The 14,421-nt window shown below is 41.6% G+C and overlaps 1 protein-coding gene across 1 annotated transcript in view; it reads right to left on the minus strand.

Moving 5' to 3' along the window:
• Nucleotides 1–9,040: 9,040 nt before the first annotated feature.
• The window catches only part of LOC132403006 (extracellular calcium-sensing receptor-like), a 73,621-nt gene continuing 68,240 nt past the window's right edge, over nt 9,041–14,421 (minus strand). The window contains exons 8-9 of the mRNA XM_059986209.1: nt 10,038–10,161; nt 9,041–9,948 (exon numbers count right to left, since the gene is read on the minus strand). Coding sequence (XP_059842192.1) covers nt 9,041–9,948; nt 10,038–10,161 — 1,032 coding nt within the window. The remainder of the gene's footprint in view (nt 9,949–10,037; nt 10,162–14,421) is intronic.

The following is a 14,421-nucleotide window of genomic DNA, read 5'->3' on the forward strand; positions in this document are numbered from 1 at the left end:
GAGGATGTCCCCCGTTTGATTCCAGGGATGAAAGGGCTAACCTATCAGGAGATATTGAGTCGCCTGGGACTATGCACTCTGCAGTCAAATGAATGAGAGGGGATCTTATTAAAAATACAGCATTTTGAAAGGGATAGATAAGATAAAAGTGGGAAAGTTGTTTCTATTGGTAGGTAAGTCTAGAACTAGGGGACATTGCCTCTAGATTCAGGGGAAAATTTAGGACGAAGTTGAAGAAAAACCGTTTTTCCCAGATAGTGGTGAATCTGTGAAATCTCTATCCAGGGAAGCAGTTAAGGCTTCTTCATAAAATATATTTAAGAACCAGTTAGATAGGATTTTACATAGTAAGGGAATTAAGGGTTATGGAAAGAGGCGGGCAGATGGAGTTGAGTTTATGCGCAGATCGGCAATGATCTTATTGAATGGAGGGGCATGCTCGATGGGCAGGATGGCCTACACCTGCTCCTGTTTCTTATGTTCTTATGTTCTTTAGAAAGGGATGATATAGGATCGGAAGGTTCGGAGTCTCAAAGAGTTAGCTTAAGAAGTGGCAAGCATAAAAGGACCCCAAAGCAATTTTATACAGGCCTGCAAGCATCAGACAGAACTTGGATCATACATTATAGCAGGAGGTAGAAAAGGCGTGTCAGAAGGGAAATGACTTGATAATCGTTTGGGATTTTAACATGCAAGTGGATTGGGAAATCCAGGCCAGTACCCAAGGAAGAGAATGCATGTAATGTTTAAGAAATTGTTTTTTTTAGATCTGGTTGCTCTTGAGCTAGCTACGGGATTGACTGTGCCGAAATGGGTGTCGGGCAATTAATCGGACATAATAGAGAAGATTAATGTAAAGACGCTTCAGGAACAGTGATCACAGTATGATGGATTTCAATTTGAAATTTGAAAAAAAGAAAGTACATTCAAATGTATCGGTATTTCAGTGGAATAAAGGGAGGTACATTGGCATGATAGGGGAACCGGCCAAAATTTACAGAAATGGGACTCTAGCAGGATGCACAACAGAGCACCAATGGCCGGGAATTCCGCGAAAAAATAAATGAGGGAATTTCAAGACCATGATATTCCAAGCAAGAAGTATTTTTCGAATAGATGAAGGGCACGAAACTGGCTGACGAGTGGAGTCAAATCAAAAAAAAAAACAGCGGACATTCTTGAAGCGAAAGCTTTTGGGAGAATAGAGGTGTGGGGTGCTTTTCAAAACATGGAGAAGGAAACTAAGAAAGTTATTATGAAGAAAAAATGAATTATGAATGGAAGCTGACGACTGATATCAAAAAAGATAATAAAGTATTTTTAAGTGTATAAAGGGTAAAAGAGAGTTTAGGGTAGATAAATTAACAGTGGTATGAGAGATAAACTGGACAATTATTTGGAAAAGTAAGCTAGATGCAGGGACGGTAGAGCAGAGTTGGTTGAAATTACTAAAAATAAATAACTGAAGTGCAGGAAAAATATATTCCAAGAAAAAAAAAAGAAAATCATGAATGGAAGAATGGCACATATGTGGATAACGAAAGAGGTTAAGATAAAAATAAAAGCAAATGATCTTCCAGGAATCAATAGAGTCTGGCATGGTTCCGGGGGATTGGAAGGTCGCAAATGGGGATCCGATGTTTAAGAAGACAGGGAGACAGCAAACAGAAAATTACAGACCTATGAGTCTAACATCGCTAGTTGGAAAGTTCTTGAAGACGATCTTCAAGGACGAGGTTATGAAATACCACAAGGTGCATGACAAGATAGGCCCAAGCCAGCATGGCTTCAAGAAGGAAAGATCATGCCTCAGCAAACTATTGGAATTTTGTTTGAGGTAATCTCAAATAAGATTGACAAGGGAGAAGCTGTGGATGTTGTGTATTTGGATTTTAAAATGGCCTTCGATAAAGTGCCGCATAAGAGATTGCTTAATAAGATGAGAGCCCATGAAATTACAGGAAAGATATTGGACTGGGTGGAACATTTGCTTCTAGGCTGAAAGCAAAAGGTGGGAATAAAGGGATCCTAATCTGGTTGGTTAACGGTTAGTGTTGTTCCGAAAGGGTCGTTGTTGGGACTCGTTTGTACACTGTATAAATTAAGGAGGTCCCAGATATAGAGTGGGCGATACAAAAGCTATTATCCAAGAATGAAGCAGGACAGGTAACAAAAATGTGAGCTCGGGAACACTTTGAATCCAGTGACGATAAATTCTGTACCTTCAAGGTAATTATGGAAAAAGCCATATCTGGTCCTATGGTTGAAGTTGTGAACTGGAGAAAACATAATTTTAATTGCATCAGAAAGGTTTCGGTAGATTTGGATTCTGACAGGTTGTTTAAAGGCAAAATTTCACTTGGACAGTGGGAGGAATTGAAATGTGAAATTTTGAGAGTAGAGAGACTGTACGTTCCAGTCAAAATAAATGTAAGGATAGCACTTGATGGAATCTTGAATTTCGAAAAATATTGTGCACCTAGTTAAGAAAAGGAAGAAGGAGAATGGCAGTTGCTGGCTGGGAGGAATAAATGACAACTTGAGAGGTATAACAATGAAAGGTATTTTTTCTGGTGTCCTTGAATGCAACATGAGGACAGATATCGGCGAAAGGTTACAGTTGCCGAAATAAATCTCCACCACATCTCTCCATCCAGGCATAGCGCTGTGGACCAAGCCAGTCCTGCTCATTTAGCTAACTGTTCCATGGGGACAATGAGTGCAGGTTGCCCAAGAGTCAAAGAAATTGAAGTGCTTAGACCGGCTGCTGAATGTAAGGAAGCTGGCTGGATGATTTCCATGAACCCTAGGAATGTAGGATAACGTAGTTTCGTCGGCGCATCGACGACAATGTTACGCCATTATCTGGAATGAGGTTGCGGAGAGACGACAGGGATTTGGCCATATAGGTTGAAATGGACATTTTAGGGTTGTTGATGAGGAGGAAGGACAGAATCTAAGGGAAAGATTAACCCAGTCGAACTGTGCAGCGGGTAGCAACGAGACTGCTCCACCACTAGAAAATGCAACAGGGAGAAGAGAGCGAAGCATCAGTGAATGACGATTCCTGGCTGATGACCCTGCATTTAACTCAAGAACACTTTTGGAGATGTGAAAGGTAGCAATGACAAGCAGAATTTTTTTTACTCTGTATATCATAGAAGGAAATCAGGACGGCGTAAAAACACTCATGAGATCGCACCTGCAAGGTGAAGGAGAGATCAAAGAGGGTCCACAGATATATAAAATGCAACAGGATAGCCAGAGTCTTGCCTACGGACAAGAGACATGGAGTAGATCAGAAGTGTGATTCTTGCAGCTGTATTTCCTCGAACACAGATACCGAGTTTATGGATTCAGTTTCAGCATTAACTTTATGTTCATCTTGGCAAAGCGCTTAATTTTATTAACTTTCTTCAAATTCATGCATTAAATCAGTGAAGTGTTGACCCACTTTCCGTCTCTCTTTCTCTATTACTACAGGCGTTTGACTAGCTGCGGTCCTTAGCATCTATGCTGAGTCCATCGTTACCTGTAATCTTTATAAACAGTATGAATCATTACGTGATAAACTGGACCACCAAATAGGTAAGTGACAAAAAGATGTGTCAAAAAGAATAAAAGCTTGAAATCCGACCAGGGCCAGCTGAACCATGGGCTTAAAACAGAAGGTGGAAGGTAATGAAGAAAAGTGTGTGCAACAGGAATTTGGTGGGACCGCAATTTCACCTCTTACACCGGTATCACTCTGAGGAGTAAAGTAGACCAAACCAGACTGGGAAAAAGATCAACTAATTCCTTGAAAGAGCACCCGACTAGCCATTCCCCTGAATAATAAGTTAACCGTCCTGGATGCTGTTGGCGAGGATGACCGACCAGGTTGTGAGCCACAGTGACAGGGCCTCTGGCACTGAGTTCGACCCTGTAGTGCAGAAGGATGGGATGGAGAAGAGGAGAGCTGTCGTCATTGGAGACTCTATAGTCAGGGGAGCAGAGAGGGGATTTTGTGGACGTGAGAAGCAAACCCGCATGATTTGTTGCCTCCCGCGTACCTGGGTCCGGCACGTCTCTGACCGGCTGCATGATATCCTGGTACGAGAGGGAAAGCAACCAGAAGTTTTGATACTTGTTGGTACCAACAACATAGGCAGGAAGAGGGATGATGTCCTGAAGTGTGAGTTTCGGGAACTATGCAGAAGGCTGAAGAACAGGACGTCAAGGATGGTTTTCTCAGGATTGCTGCCAGTACTACGTGATAGTGATGGCAAGATCTGGAGGAGATGGCAGCTGAATGCGTGGCTGAGGAGTCGGTGCAGGGGGCAGGGTTTTAGGTTTTTGGATCATTGGGATCTCTTCTGGGGTAGGTGCGTCCTGTACAGATTAGGTGTGTTACACCTGAACTCGAGGTGGAGCAATATCATTGTTGGTAGATTTACGAGCATGGTTTGGGAGGATTTAAACTAAATTGCAAGGGGAATGGGGCATGGAGCGATAGAGCAGTGAAAGAATTGCATGGAGTAAAGCCAGATCTAACATATAGAGAGGCTTTGAGGAACGAGAAGCAGAATAAAGTGTGTAAAGTTAGTAAGGTAGAAAGGCTAAAGTGTGTGTACTTCAATGCAAGAAGCATCAGGAACAAAGGTGATGAACTGAGAGCTTGGATACATACATGGAATTATGATGTTGTGGCCATTACGGAGACTTGGCTGGCACCAGGTCAGTAATGGATTCTCAATATTCCTGGATTTCAGTGCGTTAAACGGGATAGAGAGGGTGGTAACGGGGAGGAGGGGTGGCATTACTGGTCAGGCATAGTACTACAGCTGAAGAAAGGGTGGGTAATGTAGCATGACCCTCTTTTGAATCAATATGGGTGGAGGCCAGGAACAGGAAGGGAACAGTTACTCTACTGGGTGTATTCTATAGGACTGCTGGTAGCAGCAGAGATACCGAGTAGCAGATTGTGAGGCAGATTTTTGAAAGGTGCAACAATAAAAGGGCTGCTAGCATGGGTGACTTTAACTTCCCTAATATTGATTGGCACTTGATTAGTTCCAAGGGTTTAGATGGGGCGGAGTTCGTTAAGTGTGTCCATGATGGTTTCCTGTCTCAGTATGTTGACAGGACGACTAGGGGGAATGCCATACTAGATCTTGTATTAGGAAATGAATCGGGTCAGCTCACAGATCTGTCAGTGGTTGAGCATCTGGGGGACAGTGATCACCGGTGCCTGATTGTTAGCATTATCTTGGAAAAGGATAGTATCAGAGAGGACAGGAAAATTTATAATTGGGGAAAGGCAAATTATGAGGCTATAAGGCTAGAACTTGCGGGTGTGAATTGGGCTGATGTTTTTGCAGGGAAATGTACTATGGGCAGGTGGTCGATATTTAAGGATCTCTTGCAGGATGTTAGGGATAAATTGTCCCGGAGAGGAAGATAATGAAAGGAAGGGTAATGGAACCATTGCTGACAAGAGAAGTGAAAATCTAGTCAGGTGGTAGAAGGCAGCAAACATGAGGTTTAGGAAACAAGTATCAGATGGATCTATTGGGGAATATAGGGTAGCAAAAAAGGAGATTAAGAAGGGGCTGAGAAGAGCAAGAAGGGGGCAGGAAAAGGCCTTGGCGAGTAGGGTAAAGGAAAACCACAAGGCATTCTTCAATTCTGTGAAGAACAAAAGGGTTACAGTAGTGAAGGTAGGACCGATTAGAGATAAAAGTGAGAAGTTGTGCCTGGAGGCTGTGGAAGTGAGCGTGGTCCTCAATGAATACTTCTCTTCGGTATTCACCACTGAGAGGGAATGTGATGACTGTGAGGACAATATGAGTGAGGTTGATGTTCTGGAGCATGTTGATATTAAGGGGGAGGAGGTGGTGGGGTTCTTAAAATACATTAGGACAGATAAGTCCCCGGGGTTTGATGGAATATTCTCTAGGCTGCTCCATGAGGCGAGCAAAGAGATTGCTGTGCCACTGGCTAGGATCTTTATTTCCTCTTTGTCCGGGGGAATGGTACCGAGGGACTGAAGAGAGCCGAATGCTGTCCCGTTGTTCAGAAAAGGCAGTATGGATAGTCCGGGTGATTATAGACCAGTGAGATTTACGTCTGTGGTGGGAAATCTGCTGGAAAAGATTCTTATAGATAGGATCTATAGGCATTTGGGCAATCATGGTTTGATCATAGGCAATCAATCGTGCCTAACAGGCCTGACAGAGTTCTTTGAGGATGTGACCAGGCATGTAGATAAGGGTGGTGTAGTGGATGTGATCTACAGGGATTTGAGTAAGGCATTTGACAAGGTTCCACACGGTAGGCTTATACAAAACGTCAGAAGGCATGGGATCCAGGGAAGTTCGGCCAGGTGGATTCAGTATTGGCTTGCTTGCAGAAGGCAGAGGGTTGCAGTGGCGGAAGTACATTCAGATTTGAGGGTTATGACTAGTGGTGTCCCACAAGGATTTGTTCTCGGACCTCTACCTTTGTGATTTTTCTAAACGACCTGGATGAGGTGATAGTTGGTTGAGTTGGAAAGTTTGCAGACGATACAATGGTTGCCGGTGTTGTAGATGGTGTAGAGGATTGTCGAAGATTGCAGAGAGACATTGATAGGATGCAGAAGTGGGCTGAGAATTGTCAGATGGAGTTCAACCCGTAGAAGTGTGAGGTGATACACTTTGGAAGGACAAACTCCAAGGCAGACAACAAAGTAAATGGCAGGATAGGTGGTAGCGTGGAGGAGCAGAGGGATCTGAGCGTAAATGTCCACGGATCCCTGAAAGTTGCCTCATTGGTAGATAGGGTAGTTAAAAAAGCTTAGGGGGTGTTAGCTTTCATAAGTAGAGAGATCGAGTTTAAGAGACGCGATTTAATGATGCAGCTCTGTAAAATTCTATTTGGGCCACACTTAGAGTACTGTGTCGAGTTCTGGTCGCCTCGGTATAGGAAGGATGTGGAAGCATTGGAAAGGGTACAGAGGAGATTTGCCAGAACGCAGCCTGGTTTCGAGAGTATGGATTATGATCAGAGATTAAGGGAGCTGGGGCTTTACTCTTTGGAGAGAAAGAGGATGAGATAGAGGTGTACAAGATATTAAGAGGAATGGACGGAGTGGACAGCCAGCACCTCTTCCCCAGGGCACCAATGTTCAGTACAAGAGGACATGGCTTTAAGGTAAGGGGTGGGAAGTTCAAGGGGGATGTTAGAGGAATGTTTTTCACTCAGACTGGTTGTTGCGTGCAATGAACTGCCTGTGTCAGCGGTGGAAGCAGATACACTAGTGAAGTTTAAGAGACTACTAGACAGGTATGTGGAGGAAATAAAGGTGGTGGGTTATATGGGAGACAGGGTTTGAGGGTCGGCACAACATTGCCGAAGGGCCTGTAATGTTCTGTACTATTCCATGCTCTATGTTCTATAACTCAGACATATTTCAAAGCAGTACGTTTTCTCACCTATATCATTTATATAGATTAAGCACCAACTATTTTAAATTATTGATTCCTGCTGTAACGCATTGATCCCCACATGCCAAAATATCGGACCCATTAACTCCAAACTCATAATCTAAACTAACAATTCCAGCAATTCTATTCTGGTCCACCAACATCTTGTGCAATAGTGTGTTGTTACAAAGACGTAGATTCTTTCAGAATGACTGTGTTTTGAAAAAAAGTCATTTTATTATTATGTATCAGGGAGCATTTCCCAGCGAACAACTGCAATAACCATACCACGACCAATGACCGTTCGTTACAGCCAATGTAAAAATTACTAATATCCCTTGAGCAACATCTGACCATACGTCAATAGTGAAGTCTGCAAGTTCATATCATCAGCTTCTTTCAATAGTCCTTAACTGGTGGCAGTCACAAATTTAACTAACTATTCTTTGTTTATGGCCTCATAACCGCTAGCACTGGCGGGCTAATCATGCTGAACTCTCCATTAAAGTAAATTTCCTCCTTCTATACGCAGTTTTTAACAAGTCTCCATCACCTTAAATGTAGCTTTCACATGATAAATTACTATAGTTACTGAATTTTTAGTGTTTTAATACTGTAACCACTAACACAATAGTAGACGTTAGAAATATTATTTATTCATATCCAAAGTACTGATTATGGAGACTATAAAATGTTAGTAATCTAAACATAGTAATGTCTTCGTTTTCGTCTTTAAACAGCAATAAGTCCTGGATTAGACAAAAAACGAACACTTTTCATAAATCGAAGTTGACTCAACGCAACAGGATTACAACGTCATCAGTAGTTTATTCATCAGACTTCATGATATATTCCAGCATTGTCATAACTCCTCGTCGTACCAGCAAGTTACCAAAGAGTTCTTTCCTTTTGAACCTCTTTCGCTCACCAGAGGAACCTATCTGAATCTATTCGATTTTGGAAGTCAGTTAGTAAAGTATCCACCAAATGCAAAACCACCTCTTTCAAAAATGTAGCGTTGAGACCACCAGGACTTTGGGACTTATGTCCACCACTGCAGCATAACTAGTACTGGACTAGTTGTTGATTGTGATATTACTGCAATGCCTTCGATAAGAAAAGCAATATATTTGAGTGAGCTGCGTTGGGGAGGTATTTTTTTTTTAAATCTATTTCAAAATCAGCAAATCAGAACTACCCATGACTACCTTAATTGACATGAGCAACACAATTGAATAACACATACAAACTTTTAATCGTCCGCTATTTCCAACCAGACAGATAAGACCGCTCATGTTTTTTATACATTTACGATCAGTTTTGGCGAAGGGATGGTTTCGACCAGGCAATGTTACCGATAAATTCAACATAAATGCACTGTAAATTAGACAGCACGTTGCCTCTTGATCACATTCTAATTTAAACATCTCGTGTCCTCTCAATCTAATAATCTAACCCCTTTGTAGCATATTGTAAACAACTTTTGTAACATTTGGTTCCCATTCCGACTGCCTACATGGCAAAAAGTCTAAATTCTGCATTTCATAATCGCTGATTACATACTGGTGCTACAAGATACAAAGGTTTGCTGGTCGTTAAGGTAAATTCCCTTTCGCCATAATTTGTTTCTTTGTATTAATCTCCGGTTTCAGTAAGATAATATAACATTTCGGTGCAAAAATGCAGACGAGCAGACCGAAACTCGATGCCCAAATAGCGAACGCTTCTACAGCCACGGTGTACTTTCCAGGGGAACTCACATAAGCTGGAACAAATGTTATCCAAACAGCGCAGAAGATCAGCATGCTGAAGGTGATGTGCTTGGCGTCGTTAAAGCTGTCCGGGAGTTTCCGGGCAAAGAATGCAAGCAATAAACACAGAAATGATAATAGAGCAATATAGGCTGACACTGAGTAAAATGCGGTCAATGAGCCCACATCGCATTCCAAAATAATGATGTCTCTGTAATAACTCATGTTTTTCAGGGGATAGGGCGGTGACACTTTGAGCCAGATAACGCAAACTGAACCTTGCAAAAAGGTAATGGCGAAGACGCCCAAGCGTTGTTGCATTGGTCCGAACCAGCTCATCGCGCTACTTTTGGGTACGGTTGATTTAAAGGCAATTACGACAAGAATGGTTTTGCCCAGGACGCAGGAAATGCACAGAACGAACACAATTCTGAAAGCCGTGCAGCGCACCATGCAAGACCAACTCGACGGTTTACCAATGAAGGCGAAGAGGCAAATAAAGCAAAGCAGAAGGGCGAAGAGTAGCAGGAAGCTGAGCTCGGAGTTGTTCGCTTTGACCATGGGAGTTTCTCGGTACCGATAGAAAATCGTAGCTGTGGCCAAAGTAATACACACTCCCACGAAAGTAAGCGACACTAATACAAACGCCAGACCTTCTCGAAAGGAAAGAAACTCAACTTTTTTGAGAACACACTCGGTTTTTTCCTCATTAGACCAATATTCTGGGGGGCACTTGATGCAATCCGTGGAATCTGCAAACAAATTAATCACTTAATATGAAAATATTTAAGAACACAGATCTGCGGCATTGTGAGACACTGCTATTCATTTCAGCACTTACCAGTATCGTTGCTGAACTCACCATCAGCGCACACTGCACAGTCGAAACAACATTTGGGTTGCCCTTTCCGACTTACTTTCCTTCTTCCAGGAAGACAGTGCTCTGAGCAAATTGCGCTCGGAATCTGAAGCAACAGAACGCTTCCTGATAGTGTCTATTGGATCTTTAATAATACTCATTAAACATGCTGTACAGCTGACAAATTCTACTGAAACAGAGCCAGAGAAATTAATTTAAAAAGTCAATCCCTGTGAATGTTGACGCAAGTTAACCTGCGCAACTTTTTATGTGATCGATGTTTAGACACGAACGGGGGTTCCAGAAATCGTTAATTGGCAAGAGTGAAGAAAGATTGACGTTTCAACTCATAGCAGAGAAGATAAGTTATGGAGATCGAAATTATGAATGGTTCGCTCAAAGTAAGCTAATAAATATTTACATCCCCATAACTAAGCTGGGTGTTTTTATGGATCACCCAATATTAACAGGAGCATTGAGGGGCAGATAATAAGACAGATTATGGAATGATGTATTAAATATTGGGTTGCCCTAGTGAGAGGTTTTAATTTCCCAAATATTGATTGGCTCTCAATAAAGCAAGGGGTTCAGATGGGATGGAGTTTGTTAGATGCCTGCAGGAAAGTTACTTGACAAAATATATAGATTAGCCTAAAAGAGGAGAGCCTGTACTTGATCTGGTATTGGGAAATGAATTTGTTCAGGTGTCATATCTCTCAGTGCGAGAGCATTGTCAGATAGTAATTACAATTTTGTCTCCTTTACCGTATCATTAGGGAGAGATAGGAACCGACAGTGAAGAACGAGTTATTTGGAAAAAGAGGAAATATGAGGCTATCAGGCATAAATTGGGAACGCTTGTTCTCAGAGAACTGTACGGCAGAAATGTGACAAATAATCAGCGAATATCAACATGAAGTTCTGCAGAGGTACGTTCCAATGGGATAGGGAGATAAAGATAGGGAAGCGGAACAGTGGTGTACAAAAGCTGTTGTAAACCTAGTCCAAAAAAAAAGAAAGCTGATGAAAGGGTCAAATCCTAAATACTGTAATGATGCAGATCCAGAAGGTTATCAGGCTAGCAGGAAGGATTTTATGAATGAAATTAAGAGAGACAGTAGGGTGCATGAGGTGGCCTTTGCGGATAGGAGTAAGGTAAATCCTAAGGCATGCTACAAGTATGTGCAGAGAAAGAGGATACGACGTGAGAGAAAATGACCAATCAAGTCTGACAATGGAAAACGGTGTATGGAACCGGAGGAGATATCAGAGGTACTGGATGAATGTTTCAGGATTCACTATGGAAAAGGATTATGGCGTTGTAGGGATCACTATTAAATGAGGGCTTGAGTTACAGGAAAGGTTAGTCTATGTTGGGACTTTATTCACTCGAGCGTTAAAGAATGTGGGGAGTTTACATAGAGGAGTTCTTAATTATCCGTGTAGACCGGGTAGAGGTTTCCACTTAGTTTGGGCGAGAATAAAGTTCATATGTTAAAAGTAAAAGGTGAAATATTCAAGAGGAACATGAGCGGGAACTCTATTACTCAGAGGCTTGTGAGAAGCAGAAATGAACAGCCAACGGAAGTTAGGAATATAGAATAGATTTTAAAGTTTACGATAAATTTGGATCGTTATGCAGGGCAATATTCCGGATTCAGGTCGATGGGAAGAGGCAGAGTTATAGTTTAGCTCTAATTTGATATAGTTTAAATGCTTTGTATGTAATATAGTTTAGATGAGCGGAAGGGCCTGCTTCTGTGCTGTAGTTTTCCATGATTCAACAAAGTCAATCTGGCGTTGAAACAATGTCCTTAAGAGTAGTAAATATTTTGCGAAAACAACGAAATAGAAAACATAATCATTCAAGGACGCAATGATACATGTGTAGGACACTGGGCTCTTCAAGTTTTTCCTAGCATTCAGTCTGAGTGTGTCAGAACTATACTGGCTTAAAATCCATTTTTGAGCCAACTCCCTCAACTTCTTTCAGATAGCGATCTGTTTTAACTTTAAACATATCGAATCGTCTGCGTTCTACCAACCTCATGCAGAGATTTACGGAGATTCACAAATATATCAGGTATAATATCTATTTACTCAGTTTGACATGATGAGCGTCTTACCTCTTGATCTCAAATCTAGCATTTGGAGCTTTTTTTTTAACAAGGTCATCCCTCATTCTTTTAAATTTTTGAGAAAACAAATCAAACAGTGGAGACGGCAATTTATATTACATTAGGCTAGAGCAGTATCAGCTGTATCTTTCTGCATGATCAGCCATTTCCCAGGCATGCACTATTTTCTAGTTTGCCGACGTAAATAGATGGTAAAAGAAGTAGCATACCTTATTTCCATTCGTGTTCCACATAATTTCCTCGACATTCAACACTAGCTCGCGCCCTTGCGGAGCTGAGCCGTCATAATAACCGACGTATACAATATCAACACTCCCTTTGAAATTCGCTTGTAAGTTCACGAATTCATATTTTGGCACAGGGTCTCCATTTTCATCAAAATATACTACTTCTCCTGTCTTTGCAGTGAAATTCACGTTCCTGATGTAGTGCAGTAACTAATAGAGGGGTTGGTTGTTGGAGAAGGAAGCAAGGGAGGCTATTCTTTAACCGGGTTGTGGATTACGCCTACATAAATACAGACATACATATTTGCCATACGTAAATTAATAAATTGTGCTGCATAATAATTACCACATAAAAGAGAGATGTGTATTTGAGGCTGTCGAGGCAGAGTGAAATGTGCTTAAGGAGTAATATAGTGTATCACCAGCTATGACCGCTAAATAAAACGCAGTGGGTTTCAGTTCTGAGGGGAGGCATGAAATCCGTTTTCGAGTCCTGTTCGCCACTGCAAAGCCATAGAACTGCACCCTTGTTCGATGCATAGTTGGGTTCTTGCCCCCTCACACCACATAATATAGAATAATTAAGTGTACAACCAGCGACCGCACAGAGGGCAACAGAGTTCTACCAGTGACCTTGCAAATATTCGGCCATCAACAGTACCCTACATAAACGAACCGACCATGAATTGTATTTATTTGAAGAGACTGTTCTCTTCAATTAGCTAATCCATTACCCGTTGTCAGTATTGGCGTGCTAAGCATTGAGGACTATTTTCTGAGAATAAGTATAGGAATGGCAAACGGAATATATCGATAAAATATGGAGGACAGTGGTTGCATGCCTGACAATTTAAAATGGAAGTGCTAACTAATGGCTATCTCAATGAGGTGCTTTTTTTTAGCAAAGGAATTACATGCCTACCTGCCACGGCTGAAAATTTACAATAGGAGCGCATGTATTATTCATAAAGGGTCCGTCGCCATCTACACAGGTTAACAGATTGTGCAGTGCATGAGCGATAGAGTAGACTGCTGCATACACGTGATATGAACTTCCGTCCCCTATCGCAGAAAGGTACCCATTTTCAATTCCTTTCATCTGCTCCTTCCCTGTGCATTGCCGAACTTGACTTTCAGAGTTCTCCGAGGTTGTCCTGTTGTCTATGGTAAAAGTGCAGGTGAATAAAGTTTCCCAAAACTCCGTTACTAAAATATTGCCAGGAAATTTAGAAGGATGGACGTTTTGAAGATAATCCTGGAGATCATTTATCTCTCTCCTCCGGGTGAACGTACCAATTGTCCCTGCAAGATAAATTACTCTTTCTTCGGGGAGGAGAAATTCTCCTGTCACCCATGCCTCACTTCCAATCCACTGTATACCGGTGACATTTTGACGCAAAATTTCGTTCAATAGAATTCGCATATCACCAACCTGAACAAAGGCAACTACTACTTTAGTGGACGCCTGTTTAATCACCTGGACAATTTTGCTGATTTTCTCTGGAGGGTCTGTCCTGTGAAATGACTCAGAGTATGCAATGCAAACACCAAACGTTTCTACATGTTGCACAAATTCTTGCATTCCGAAATGTCCATAATCAGTGTTACTTCTAATCGTTCCAATCCAAGTCCAGCCAAATGTTCTCACAAGCTCAGCCAGGATTTTGGACTGGTATTGATCACTGGGAATGGTTCTAAAAAACGTGGGATATTCGATTTTATCACTCAGGCAGGAACAAGTGGAGTAGTAACTAACCTGTGGAGAAGAAGGTATATTGATGAATATCTTGGTCAAAATTTTGACTGCAAGTGACTGATATACCTCCAATGCTTGTTTCTGATAATTGTACATAACTGTAAAATTGAATAAGGAACATGACGAATATACAAGATGTTATCTGCATAATTTACAGCGTTCCATTAATGATTTATTCATTACTCTTTTAATAAAACTCTGGTTTGGCACATTAGGATCACGGTTGTCATTTATGGTCCCTCGAT

This window comes from Hypanus sabinus, chromosome 2 (assembly GCF_030144855.1).
Source record: "Hypanus sabinus isolate sHypSab1 chromosome 2, sHypSab1.hap1, whole genome shotgun sequence".
Classification (NCBI taxonomy): Eukaryota; Metazoa; Chordata; class Chondrichthyes; order Myliobatiformes; family Dasyatidae; genus Hypanus; species Hypanus sabinus.